Consider the following 15,542-nt stretch of genomic DNA (forward strand, 5'->3'; position numbering starts at 1 on the left):
AGAAGCACTTCTGCACAACTTGGTTGTAGCGCCATTCTATCAGCTCAAACCAGTCTGGCCGTTTACCTCTGACTTCTGGCATCAACAAGACATGGTCTCTTTTTCGGACCATTCTCTGTAAACCCTAGAGATGGTTGTGCATGAAAATCCCAGTAGATCAGCAGTTTCTGAAATACTCAGACCAGCCTGCATGGCACCAACAACCATGCCACGTTCAAAGTTTCTTAAATCACCTTTCTTCCCCATTCTGATGCTCGATGTGAACTCCAGCAGATCGTCTTGACCTTGTCTACATGCCTAAATGCATTGAGTTGCTGCCATGTGATTGACTGATCAGAAATTTGCCTTAATGAGTAGTTGGACAGGTGTACCTAATAAAGTGTCCGGTGAGTGTATATTGTAAACATACTGTAGATTGAATGTTTACCCCAGGTAAAGCAGAAATCATATATCACACTAACCAGTTAGTTAAAGGGTTTATGATGGATTGAGGTGCCAAATATCCCAGGTCATGGTTGATTGTTTTGGTCCGAATTAGACACTATTGACTTGAAGTATAGACTATTGACTCTAAGTAACTTCATAGATGCTAAAACATCAGAGGTTAACTAACTCAACTGATTAGAATTTGTAGATTTTTACATTATTATTTGTAATTATTTGTAGAAGTTAATCTACTATTAGATTTATTCAAAGTTGGTAATGTGTCTGTTGTGGAGCTTCAAAATAAAGTGTTAGAAGAAAGCAAGCAGATGCTCTACTAAAACTCTATGTCTGCCAGTTCACATGTAGTTTAAAAGTTACTTGTTGTCAACTGAATGTCTCTGGAGGACCGTCAGTATAATGTGGAACTGAACTCTCTTTCCTGTCTTTGTAAGCACTCCTAAGAGAACCCCAAGGTCAGCGAGGATGTGTTTCTATGTTGAAGTGTTTTCAGTTAAAACGTGCCAATGTAATAAATGAGCTCAGAAGAGGCTTGACCACATACAAACACTCTGAGTATGGGATATATCAGCCTCAATCACACATGCACTTATATTTTTGGCTTGTATCTCATACATGGGGTTGCATTACCAAGCAGTGTGTATATTATATCCATCATTCTCCCAGTCTCAACACACAGGGAGAAACTAAAGCATCCATGATGTGGTTTGGTTTGGTGGTGCGTTTGAACAGCAGCGTGCATCCATAGTGGTCATTTTATGAAGGTAAAATGTCTCTCTCTCCCACAGTGTGTCTGTTTGGGTATTAATCTAAGTGAAACTCAATTCATTCTTGCTTTCACTAGCATTGGGATGTCCAAATAATTATATTAAAACAGATCGTGCAGGGAGTTTGGTTTTCTTGGTTTGTCTGATCTGACCCAAAATGAAAATAATGTACTTAGTCCCGGTTCGCTTAGCAGGCATACTGTCATATTTTAAATTCTGAACTTTTCAGAGAGAGAAAAACAGAACATATTGGTCGTTCAAAACAATGCTCTCTGCTGGGCTGATCACACTTGTATGTGTCTATGGAGGTATTTTTATCAGCTGAGAACTTGTGAAAAGCTTATAAAATGTGTAATGGAGTCAAAACCGTGCCAATAATCCTCTCCTCACACACAAACAAACAGAAAGCTGCTGCAAGAAGACATGTTTCCTGACACCTGGTTTGAGTTGCAATGGACAACATCTAGAATAAAACAAGAAAAAAAACGTGACTTTGAAATACAATCCTTTCTTCAGTTACACACTCAAAAATGTTTTGCTGTTTGTTCAAACTACTTATTTAAAATGAGCTGAAACATTTTTAGCAGATTTATTTTTGCAACTTAATTAAGAACTCAATTGTTTTCTTTTTAAATTAACTTAATTGATTTGTGTCGGGACATTTTGAATGACTTTTGGGGAGCCCTGATTTTTTTTTGCAGTGCTATCATTTATCCAAACTTATGTCCATCCATCCATCCATCCATCCATCCATCCATCCATCCATCCATTTATCCAAACTTATCTCCATCCATCCTTCCATTTATCCAAATGTTTGTCCATCCATCCATCCATCCATTTATCCAAACTTATCTCCATCCATCCATCCTTCTATTTATCCAAATGCATGTCCATTCATCCATCCATTTATCCAAACTTATCTCCATCCATCCTTCCATCCATCCATCCATCCATCCATCCATCCATCCATCCATCCATCTATATATCCAAACTTATCTCCATCCATTCATTCATCCATTTATTCAAACTTATGTCATCCATCCAATAATCCTCTCCTCACACACAAACAAACAGATTCTGCTGCAAAAAGACATGTTTCCTGACACCTGGTTAAAGCTGTAATGGGCAAAATCTAGAATTTGATCCTTTTTCTTAGTTACACGTTCAAAAAATTGTTGCTTATTCAAACTACGTATTTAAAATGAGGTAAAACTTCGCAATTATTAAGATTTTTTGGGGGGGAGGGACAACTTAATTGTTTTATTTTGAAATTAACTTTAAGTTAATAGAATTGTGTTCGGACAACTTAAATGAATTGTGTGGAGCCCACCTGACACCTGGTTTGAGTTGTAAACCTGGGTGGGGGGGGAGCACCTAATTGTTTTATAAGAAGTCAGGGTTCCACACAATTTAAGTTGCCTCAACACAAATCAATTAACCCCCCCCCCCCCCCCCCACCTAATTTTTTTATTAGTTAACTTAATTGATTTGTGTTGAGGCAACTGAAATTGTGTGGAACCCAGACTTTTTTTTTTACAGTTTTGTTTTTTTTTGCATCTTGCAACATCATGTTTAGATCTTTAGTACATGTTGCATTCATGTTGCAGTTGTACTTTACCTAACTTGATCTTGGTCTTCTTGTTTCTTGTGTTTAACATGAATGTAAATAACGAGTCAATTTTGAAAATGAGCTGGTGCTTTGGATAGTTCACTCACAATTGTGTGTATGCACTTAGAATAATGTTGAGTCATTTCCTAGTGTTAACATTGTTGTGTTGTGATGTTATAGGCACGAGTTGGACACACTGATGAGACTGTTGTACAAAATTACTTGTGTGTTTACATTTACAACAGTATGTGTCCAGTAAATTAGTGTGCTTTTAATGGATTTCCATTGATGAGGATTGATGATCATTTTCTCTACAAAAAAGTTTGACTTCAAAGATACAATTGAAGTTAAACACTGAAATCAGAACGACTGAATGATGTTTCTGTGCTTATGTTACTCTCTCACACACTCACTCTTTTTGTTTTCTTCTCAGGCCGAGTTACAGCTGAACAGCTCTGTTCATATGTGCAGTTGTTTCGAGACAGTTGGGGGGCTCTGGAAAGTCACAGTGGGGTCCTACAGCTGGGACTGGCTGCTGCTCAAGCGCTCCGTCATCCTGCTCTCCAGCGCTGGGATGCCTGCCTTGCTTTTGAGAGACTTCTCCTGCAGGTTAGCCAATCATACAGTGCACTGATCTGTCAATAACAGGCTGTAGAGTTCTGATTTATGATATCCTGATGCAATGTGCTGGATATCTCCAATGTGAGAGTTGTGATTTCTGTAGGTCTCTTTTTTTACACTCCTTCTCTTTGTCTAGTGCATACTATTCAGATGTTCATGGCTTTAAAGCACAATCAATATTTGCCAAATTGGCATCTTAAATCTCAAAAGGTCATCACAAATCATGTTAAATCAGTTAAATGGCCTGAAGTAGCCATTGATTTTGAAGCAGGATAATCTATTGATTATGTTCATACATATATTTGTTCTGAGGCAGTAATTCTGTAAAACTCCTGGAAGCTTAATGGATTTAAAAGAAGTGAATACAGACATCTTTCTGTTCGTTGAACCATCCATTATTTCATCTGTCTGTCAATTTATCCATCCATTTGTCTAACCACTTATTCATCATTACATATTTAGCTCTCCATCCATCCATATATCCAGCCAGTCCTATCCATTATTCTGCCAATCTTGCTGTCAATCCTTCCATCTAAAACTGTCCACTGACTCATCCATCCACTCATCCATCATTACATATTTAATTCATGAATTTAGTTGTCCATCCATCAATCATCCATATATTCATCCATATATCCAGCCAATCATGTCTATTACTCTGCCCATCCTTCTATCCATCAATCATTTTAAGTAAAGCTGTTCACTGACACATCCACCCATCCATCCATCAATCCATCTAGCCAATCCAATCCATTATTCTGTCCATCATTCTGTCCATCCGTTACCTATCAATCAATTCTTCAAAACTATTCACCCACTCATCCAACCAATAAATCAGCCCCATTGATTTAACCAGCCAACGCATCCACCCACCCCATTAATTCATCAATCTGCAATATTAATTCATTCAAACTCTCATCTCTATTGCTTTATCTATCAGTTCATCTATCTATTGGACCATCCATCAATGCAACTAAGCCTATCCATCAATCCAACTAAAAACTGACATCCGTCACTGTCTGTCTATCTATCCATCCATCCAAACTTGTCCATCCATTCATTCATCCATCCATCTATCCATCCATTTATCTAAACTGTTCCATCTATCCATCCATCCATCTATCCATTTATCTAAACGTATGTCCATCCATCCATCCATCCATCCGTGCATCCGTTTATCCAAACTTATGTCCATCCATCCATCAATTTATTTAAACCTATGTCCATCCATCCATCCATCCAAACTTATGTCTGTCCACCCATCCATCTAAACTTATGTCCACCCATCTATTTATCCAAACGCATGTCCATCCATCCAATTATCTAAACTTATTTTTATCCATTTATCCAAACTTATGTCCATCCTTCCATCCATCAATTTATTTAAACTTATGTCCATCCATCCATCCATCCATCCATCCAAGCTTATGTCCATCCATCCATGCATCCATCCATCCATCCATCCATCCAAACTTATGTCTGTCCATCCATCCATCTAAACTTATGCCTGTCCATCCATCCATCCATCCATCCATTCATCTAAACTTACAGTATCCATCTATCAATACATCCATTTATGTATACATCCACCTATCCAGTACCTTTCTGTTCATCCATTCATGGTCAGCTGATCATGAACCATGTGTTTGTCTTTGTTTGATTCTAAGCAGCTCTATTAGTCTTTACAAAGAGCTCCATTAGAGTTACAAAGGTTTATTATTGATCTTGGCATCAAAGTTACCTTATTTAAAAATTGTTAATAGCAGTTGCTATTCATATTATTGTAACTAACTCAAATAACTTTTAACAAAGCTTTTATTTTTAATGTAATGTGTCCTGGTCACTTTTAACTTGGCTGTTGTGTTTTTCTGTTTGTACTGTGCTCTGTATAGTTTACTCTAGTGTCTGCAGGTGCAGTGAGTGAGTGAGTAAACAGTCTAAACAGCCTAACTGGCCGCAGCTCTCAGTAAACACCCTCTGTTTGGCTTTGGGGGAAAACAGAGAGATTCTTTAAGCTTCACTAGAGTTTGGATCACAGTGCTCCAGTGGGTTGTTTAGCTCTCCGAGAATGCAGAAGTGAAAGGAAATGCTTTCACTGAAGCCCGTCTGGAGGCGGATACACGCGTGTGCATCACATCACAGGTCAAGGGTCAAATATGTTGAGGACAGAGGGAGTAAGGGAGACGTGGGTAGAAAGAAAGGACAGAGACCTTAATAGGAAATGTGGAAAAAATGCAACCCAAGAGAGAGAAGAAAAGCCAAGTTCTTCAGAGAGATTTTGGGGGGAAAGGGTTTTAATAGAGGGTTGTACTTATCAAAATATCTTAACCACTCTAGAACATGCTGAAACGCGTTCCAGACTAATATCCTCTCGCTCCTCCATTATTAGTTTTCACAGACTGTTTTTGATGGACTTTCTGGTTCCTGTGGCTGTAAAGAGATCAGCGGGAAAGCTCAGCCCATAGGAACTCATTAAAACAAATCAGGAAAAAACACGAGGCAGAAGCAGGCCAGACCAGCCGCATCAGCCAAACCACCAAACAGCTAAACAGCAATCAGCACACAAGCGTGTAAACCTTCAGCTCTCTAGTGGGCATCCTCACTCTGGGGGGAAAATAGAGGAAAGGTGTTTACTAACATGTAAAACATTATGCTAATCACTTGTTTGTGTCCAAGCTGTATAAAATAAGAGCAGCGCTATCTTCAATTAAGAAATGAAATATGAAATGTAATAAGAAACACTTTTTGATGAGATTTTATTTAGATTTAGGCCATACAAATTTATATCTTACTGTTTTTGTGAAACAAAAGAAGATATATATTTTTAAAAATAACATTGGTCTCAATCCCTTGTCATCATACAGACAATATATTTGAACAAAAATACATACAATTGATGATACAGTACGCTGAAAAAAGTTGTACTTTGGATTTACTACATTGGAACTACCTTACTAAATTTAATTTATTTAAATTCAGCCCATATAAATTGTTTGCAACCAATTACCTTAAATTTTTAATGTAAATGTTTCTATTTCAAATATGTGTGTTGTTGTTGTTCTTGTTGTTGTTGTTTTTCATCTTCTGTTTTTCAAAAACATAAGTATCACTGTTTCCACTAAATTGAGCAACAGGCATAGTTTTCAAGAGTGATGATAACATTGTTTCTTAAAGGTGTGGTCCACTACTTTGTCATTTTTAAAACTTTAGTTGATGTGTAATGTGCAAAGTATACAGCGAACAATGTTTGGGGACTAAAAAAAAATACATCCGGGCTAGTGAGATCACAAGTGCTTGAGGTTATGCGCTGCAACAGGGCGTGGCCAGAGGTGCTGTAGTGCTGTAAAATAGCAAACGCTGCTATTTTCACAGAGCTTGTTCTGTTTCTGTATTTGGGCTTCCAAAGGACACGACACAAAGAGAGAAGTGATTACAGTTTAATTTGAATTATGTTCCAGAGAATTATAAAATAACATATAGTTAGCATTTGACAAAGGAGAGCTTCCAGAATCTCTCTGTTCAGTGCTGGATTCAGCTAAAAACTCCTCCAACTGACAAAGCTGTGGACTGTGAGCCACAACCTGTAAGTATTTTTACTTGTTAAAATTGATCTAGTACATGCACAGTTCCTAGTGTTAACTGTATGTTTTAGTGAGGATGTAAGCAAGGGGAAATACTGTTTGGCATTAACAATTTAGCTACAAATTCATATTTATCCGTCAAACCCCTGTAAAAACTTACAATCTTCAGCAGTATCTCTCTATGCCGTTGCTTTCAGTGTCTTTCTAATTATGCAGCAGCTTTTCATGCATTCTACATCTCAAATAACAAACTCGCAAAAGGTGTGTGAACATTTCATATTACTTACACATGCTTATTCCAATAAATGTTAAAGACACATTTTTTATTTTATTTTAGAGAGCTGGTCTGAGGTTCAGTTGTTTGCTTTTCATTTTCTGACTCAATAAGGCACAAACTAATATGGCTGACAGCTAATCTGACTGACTGTTTACACAGCGCAAAAGCAAGGTCTTGTATGTGCGTGACACTTTTCCTGGTGACATGGAGGCGATCTGCAAATCACAGCACATGTTAGCTGACCAATCAGAGCCTCTTGAGGGCGGGTCTTTTGGAGGAGCTAGGAAATATGACAGTCATTTTCATGTAAGCTGAGTCGCTGTTTATGATCTACTACAAATGTTTTCTACAAATGAAGCATGAGCACACATTGGATTGCATCTTATAAACACAACTAGGCCTTAAAAATACACTGTGGACCACCCCTTTAAAGCATAAAATCAGCATTTTGGACTGATATCTTAAAGATTTTTTTTTTTTTTTTTTTTTTTTTTTTTGTGATTGTAGTAATGGCACTGAATTTTCCTGGAATAAATTATGTTAAAGACATCTATCTTGGATATATCTGATGAAGCTTTGTCCCTTGAACTTTAGGAGCACTCCATGAGCATGGTTGTCTTTGTGTGACCCAGCCTGTGTGCGCATTTTATCCCAAAAGTTAATATTCAGTAATTATAAGGCTCTCTATGGGACATCAAATATCTGCATTCAGCCTTGAGCGTATCTTGTTATTTTCTGTTTGCACTCAAAACACCGGCCGTTACAGGATCTCTGACTTTCCCAAGGTAATAAATAAAATGAACCCTTTTCCTCCACCTCACTCTCTCCCCTTGTTTATTATATTTTGTTTTATTTTCCATTTGTTATTTTCTTCCCCCCTCCAATATTTGCATGCTGGATTTCTGAAACCAGAGGCTGAAATTGTGTTACTGAAAACACTGGCATGAGACAGGCTTATTCTTCAGCTCTTGTGGTTACCTCTCTCACCCTCCTGGGGCGAAGTTCGGGAAAGCTGGACCGTGTTAATAAAGGCATCCGTCCAGGCAGGCCTCACCCTGCTGCACTCAGTCTATAGCTCTGTTCTGAAAACTAGATGACCTTAACCATCATAGATGCTCATTAGTTATAAGTTAAATATTGCATCACTCTCTCTGCATTAGCAGCAGCACTAAAATATTGCTCCTCGCAGTTCACTTTGAGTTATTTTTTTGTAGTATTGAAGCAGGTATATTGTACTTTTAAAAGAAATTGTGTTAGCAAGTTTGTTGCTCAGCTAATAACACAATAAAAATATAAAACAAATAGTGTCCAAAATAGTGTCTAAAAGTACTTTAAAGTATTTTTGATGTAAAACTGTTGGCACTTAATGTATATAATATAATTGTATATAATTTTGTGTTTGGTGTTAGTCCACTACTAAGGTAATTGCACAATCCTCGAATGAGAATAGAAATAGTTATCAGTCAGTTAAATGATTAATTAATACATTTTGATTATCACTTCTCTCTCATTGGTCACCATATTAATCTTAACCTCTGTCAAAATTTTATTATTTCCTATATGTACATTTGAAGTCAAATTTATTAGATTTTTTTAACAGATGTTTAAACATAAAATTTCATTCCTCCATTATTTTTTCTTCGGACTAGTTCTTTATTCATCAGGGGTTGCCAGAGCGGAATGAACCGCCTACTATTCCAGCATATGCAGTGGATGCCCTTCCAGCCGCAACCCTACACGGGGAAAGACCCATACATTCTCTCATTCACACACTCATACACTATGGCCAGTTTAGTTTATCCAATTCAGCGTATGTCTTTGGACTGTGGGGGAAACCGGAGCACCTGGAGGAAACCCATACGAATACGGGAGAACGTGCAAACTCCACACAAAAAGGCCAACTCACCACTGGCAAACATAATAGTTTTAATGACTAATTATTTTTGATTTGACTAGTTATTTAGTAAAATTCTAGTATTGAGCTTAAAGGCAATTGATTAAAAATATTTCTTAACTGGGTTAATAAATACTGACCTTAGAAATATTTAAACTATTATATTTTTAACTAAAAATTGTTTATTTCAGCCAAACTAAAACAACTAAACAAATAAAAATTATGTTAAGTGATATACTTTAATAATTACTTGCTCTGTCAAATATTAAATATTTGAAAAATAATACTAATTCTACAATAGCACTAATAATTTTGCCTCCTGCTGTATGTGTTCATTTATTTAATTTCAGCATTTCTCATCTATCTTGTATGCAGTGGCGAATTCACAGGCTGACTATTATATCTTTTAAAAACAGCAGCTGCTGGGTGACCGTGTCCTTGCTGAAGCTGTGGCCTTGACGGTGCCTAATGACAGCACTGTGCTCTGTTTTGTTGACCATGGCTGAGAGTTTTGACAGGTTGGGTTTCTTTGGCTTCTGCTGTCTCACTAAGACGGTTTTAGAGTGCAGCTTAAAGTTAATAAGCTGACACAGAGATGAGGATAGGTGGGCACCGTGCCCTCGGGTCTGGTACGAATGGTGTGCAGCTCTTGCAGCGGAATGTGAAAGTGTTTGCTCGAGAGCGTGTTGTGGTCAAGGAAAGCTGTCAACAAGTACTCTCTTTCACCCATTCCCGTTACCTCACAGTCCAGCATACAGAGTGTGGAATTATATCCATACCAAGTGACTCCTTTTTTTTTTTTTTTAAACACTCCCATTATGTTGTCAAACATGTTTTTATGTAAGTAAACTGGATTTATTTAACATTATTAAATTATTTTACTTGATTTTTTTACATTTCGTGAAGAAATTGTGAGTGGCTTGACCATAAATAAGTCTCCGCCATTATGCACAGGCATTGTAGGTGTTGCCAGGTTATTGCTCGAGGGTTCTTGCTCAAATAAAGTAAAGAGAATTCTCTTTAAATGTCAACTTTGTGAGATTAAACTTTAAAAGTACATGTGTAGGCAGTGTTTATTTGCCAGTTTTTGTAATTTAGCATTTGTTAATATGTCGCTATATTCCGATGTCATTAAATAATTAACATTTGTTAAATGTAAACTAGCCCCCAGACTATGACATTTGAGAGTAGTGGCACTGCTGGAATTAATTACTCAAAAAGCTCAATTACTCAAAAGCTATCAAAAGCTCTAGGAATCAATTGTTCAATCTGAACTGTTATTTAACAAAATTGACACTGGTGAAAGCGTCAAAATAGCCGTAAGTCATTCATTTTCACTGGGAGCTGACAGTGTCAAAGAGAGTTTAAATCAGATCAACTTTTTGGTAATGAGCTATGATGGGGTTTGGTAGCAATCTATTGAAATGTACAAATCCACCGCTTAAGGGGATTTCAGAGAAAGCAGTCCAAAAAACTTTGGTTCAAACTTATTTAGTTCCCAAGCAAATTAAAGCACAGAGGTTGATTATTGCTATGAGGGTTTCCCAGTTTGTAATGTACGATGGGCAGGAATTCAAGTTAACGTGAAGACCAAGGCTAATAAATGTCTTCTGTATACAGCATGTTGAAATTAGACTAGCACCTAAATATAAACACAAAAGCTTCACTACACAAATGGATTGTAATTGGTTTATTTCATTAAAAAAAAACATGTAAACTAATTGGATTGTCAGAGTGACAGTGGCAGGCAAAAGCATCATTGGCGTTATTCTGATGCTCTTGCCAGTGGCGATGTGAATTCAAGGTAACATCCCATTTTTTATTTTGTCATTTTGTAACATTTTTAGATCATGATAACAACACCAGCATCTCACTACCGATGGTTAAAAAAATGCATGATATGATTACTGTGGTATTTATGAAAAAACAGCCAACCACAGACAATTACTATGAATCATGAATTATGAAATAATTTTTGTCATTTAAAACCAATGTTAACTGAAAGGCTCTTTAAATATCTACTTATTTTTTTGGTAAATACTCTTAAAAACCTCTATTATGCATTTAAAAAGGTCATATTTTGCTTTTGGGGGGTCTCCAACAACAGGCTGATATGCATGCAACGTCAAAAAACACTTTCATTGACTGATTTAATATGCATTTGTTTTTACCTAACTATCCCAATGACTCCCATATGATTCGTTCAGAGATTAATTTGTTTCCAAACTTCTCCTTAGCACGATGCTAATCTGTGCTGATTGGTCCGATGACCCAGTCTGTTGTGAATGGTTGAATGCATTCAGCGCGAGACAGAGTGAAAAGCCCACCGCAGCTTATCAATAATTTTGAACTAGTCAGAGTGCAGAGAGTATATGTGAGCCTAATGCAGGAATGCAATAAAGTAATGCAGTTTAACACCAGCATATTGCTCTATTCTTAACCCTAAGTGACACAAATTTAGTATTAGTCCACACAGCGGCAAAAGCTGAACTATTATGAAACTTGATCACTACATGTGTGTAGGAACAGCTGACGGTGGCCGTAGCAATGACAACGCAATAACAAACGCATTTAAAGGGCACCTAGGTTACCCCTTTTTTCAGATTTAATATAAGTCTTTTGCGTCTCTAGAATGTGTATATAAAGTTTCAGATCAAAATACCCATCAGATTTTTCATCATACCTTTTACAAGATGCTGTTTTATACTGATTTCTAGCAGGGGGTGGTTTTGTCGTACTGCGCCTTTAAGACGAGTCTTTCCCGCCCACTATTTCTACATGCCTCCTCCCTTAGCTGCGTCAGGCAACAGACAGACTTAAAGGAAGAAGGTCTCACGTAGCGTTTGTGAGATACTACAGTAAGAACTAACCTTTACTAATCAGTATTGTGAAGTTGCATTGATGAGTTACACACAATATCGTTACAAAGTTAACGCGCGCGCCCGCCCGCGCGCACACACACACACACACACACACACACACACACGCACGCAGGCAGGCAGGCAGACAGACAGCGCGCTTAGCTTAGTTAAGGCTAACCTCAAGTACTGTGTGGATATCTGTTATGCTAATGTACAAAATAAACCTGATTTAACTACCACAAACCGGGATTGAAGCGTCTTCTTTTATAATTGTTCTGACACGCGGCTGTGCTGATGAAGTAAAGCTGAAGTAAAACACTGTAATTAATTACACACATACTCTGTTTTAAAACACTTTAAACATGTGAAACTCACTCTTAATCACATTTGATGATGATTGCTGATCCTAGCGAACAGAACAGACCTTTTATTCCTGGTTGCTTTGCGTATGTCTGCCTGGTCTTGTTGACATATACGCGCGAACATGTTAATGCGCGCAGCTGTCAATCAATTCAGTGGGCGGGGGGATCGCACACCTACGTAATGGTGCGATCGATTTGAAAAAAGCTCCAATTGGCCGACCCTTTTTTTTTGTAGTTAAATTGAAAAAAAAGGACTGGGTGTGTTCATATCACCCCAGTATGACGGTCTATACACTATACCAACACACAGATCTGTCCAAACAGCTTGAAAAGTAGATTTTTTTACCATAGGTGCCCTTTAAATCCGTAAAACAAAGTTTTATGCGCACGCAAGAAATGGCCGGGGCTAGAATTCTGCATCAACGTCATGCCGACACTCCTTAAGACTTGTTACCGCAACGATTCATTTTAACTTCTCTGAGTCGACTCTTTTATAGATGAATCAATAGTTTTAAATGGTGCACTTACAGATTTAAGACTTAGATGAATATTTCACTTCACACTTTAAAAGTAAAACTAACTGATATTAACTAACTAATATCAATAAATCCATTATAGATTGTCCATGCATGTGGCTTGCTGTTTAAGTCTGTTCTTCAAAAAATAAAACATTTATCGATAACTATAAAATTGTTTATGGCATCGGTGCAACATCTAACAAAATAAAATTCCTCTGGCCAAAAAAATGATCGCAAAATGTATTTTCATGTATTCTGTGTAACTATTTAATGATAATTATTCTTCAAAATTTATTTCGTAATACAAATTAAATGACTAATTTACCGTGGATATACTGACAGGCAACGAATGTTGAAACAAAAGACCCTTGGAAATCTGATCACAAGATCTTGCTAGAGATGCATGTTATTCACAGTAGTAAACATCAAGTCCTGCCTGACCATGTGATGATCGGATTACCTGAGATGGATGTAAATGGTTTGTAAGTGTGATTAGTAATAGTGATGCCGGTCTTAGATGTATGTGTAGTGTAAGATGTTTTAGGTGGTCAGTGTTGCTGAGGTCTCTCAGAGGGCAGTGGTGCGGGTGACTGACTGAAGATCTGATTAATTGTGTGGTAAACGTGCTCTTAATACAGCAGTAGTGGAACTGTGACCTTTGGCTTCCTCCACCCCTCACACTATCAGAGCTTCATCCTGCTTGAGCTCAGCTTGAGGCCTGTTTACTGATCAGAACTCTATACAGACTTCTGCTCTGATCTCTGTCTTTTGCTCAGACGTAAAGCTTCTCCGTCTGGTTATCCTCAATGTGTGGCTTAAGATTGCGTGGTAATGTTGATGTACTGTATAGTTTGAGAGATGTTCTGTGGTCACAAGTGAGCCGAGTATACAGTACAATGCTCAGCATAATTAAGTACACCCCATATTTTTATCCATTTTTCAGTGAATACAGGCAATGTATTTTAGTGCATTTAAACAAAACATATTTATTAAACAGATATATTTATTAAATAATATTTTAGTCCCAAGCATATTTGGAAATTGAAAGATAATGCAATTAAATTCAAGCAAAATATTGCAAGAAAAAAATAAATAAATAAATTACAACCTACAAAATTTCAACTTTTTTTCCTCTTTTTATTTAATTTGATTTAATATTTTTCTCTAACATATAAATTTGGGTGTGGTAGTTTTTGGACTGTAATCATAAGTTATTTTGTTAGATGAGCTCCAGATTTGGCTTTAATACTGACTAATCTAATGTATATACACAAATATACTATTGTATAGCTTCCTATTAAAAATATTCATTTACGTAAATGATAGCTTTGTGAGGGGTTCACTTACATATGCTGAGCACTGTATATTCAATAAAAACTTGGATAGTTTATCCACTTATGTGCAATATATTACTGTTTTGAATCATTCTTTATGATTCTAGTTGCATATGGGTCAAAGATGAAAAGGTTTCTGACATCAAAACAATTGATTTCATTTGCATTAGTGTGTCCTGTTTAGTTGTATTCTTTTTGGGGAGAATAAAATGTATCTTGTCTGGTGGGTACATTAGAACAAGAAGCAATATTGTTTGACAGTAATAGACACTCTTCAGTGATCAAAGCACAGCCCTCAAAAATAATTGCAATTTTTAATCATTATGTTTTGCCAACCAGTTTTAAACCACTAAGTTTTGCCTATTTGTCAGCAAGAAGTTTTAAACTATTTAAAATATAAGAGTAATAAGTCAACAAAATGGCTTTTATTTCACTCATAATTTAACTTAGTTTTTTTGTTTTTTTACATTAGAAGGTCATCAAAACTAATCAAGTAGATCGTTTTCATAAAACCCCTTTTAAAACACCAAAAGGACCTAATTGACAGAATTATGAACATGTTTTTTGGTGATAAAAGGAAAATAAGTATTTTAATAACCATGTAACAGATCTGTAAAGTTTCAGTTTTAGTGTTTCAGATTAGGGGCTCTATCATACACCCAGTGCAATAAGGAGCAAGATGTTTTTTGCGCGATTTGTTGCTATTTTCAGACCGGTGCAACCCTAATTTTCACATTTTGCGACACTTTATGTAAATGACAAATCCGTTTACATTACTTTGTGGACTCATAAGTATGCCGGTCTATAAAGGAGGTGTGTTAAAGCGCATTGTTGGCACATTTCTATTTTAAAGAACTGAAATAGGCCACACCATTGACCAAGTAAAAGGTGGTCTAAAGTCCAGTGCAAAGTGCGTTAGTTACCTCCATGCCTTATTCATGTCAGGGGTATTTTTATTTATGACAATTTGCATTTGTATATTGTTATTATTATTATTAGCAGTATTATTTATCATATGCATATTCATATTTGTTTTAATAAAAACAAGTTTAGATTTGTGCGGGTTTTGGAGACGTAGGCATCTCCATATGGGACATAAGAATAGGATGTCTGTTTGGATAGAACTGGATTTTTATAGTTTACTTCATTCATTCATTTGCTGGAAATTAGAACTGACTTTAGAAATAGTTTTGAAACAAATCTTTGCACTTAACAAACTAAATTTAATATGTAGGCTAATTGATGTCTCCAGTGTAGTGCGTACAACACCATTT

General features: G+C 36.6%; 1 protein-coding gene across 7 annotated transcripts in view; it reads left to right on the forward strand.

Moving 5' to 3' along the window:
* The window catches only part of scfd2 (sec1 family domain containing 2), a 267,076-nt gene that overhangs the window by 38,045 nt on the left and 213,489 nt on the right, over positions 1-15,542 (forward strand). For all 7 annotated transcript variants that reach the window (XR_015518043.1, XR_015518042.1, XR_015518041.1 and 4 more), the window contains 1 exon segment: positions 3,254-3,429. Coding sequence is in view for 4 of the 7 variants with exons in the window: in XM_087297871.1 (XP_087153997.1) it covers positions 3,254-3,429 (176 nt within the window). In the remaining 3 variants the exon portion in view is untranslated.

The sequence above is a fragment of the Danio rerio genome, chromosome 20, assembly GCF_052040795.2.
Source record: "Danio rerio strain M-AB ecotype USA chromosome 20, GRCz13ab, whole genome shotgun sequence".
Classification (NCBI taxonomy): Eukaryota; Metazoa; Chordata; class Actinopteri; order Cypriniformes; family Danionidae; genus Danio; species Danio rerio.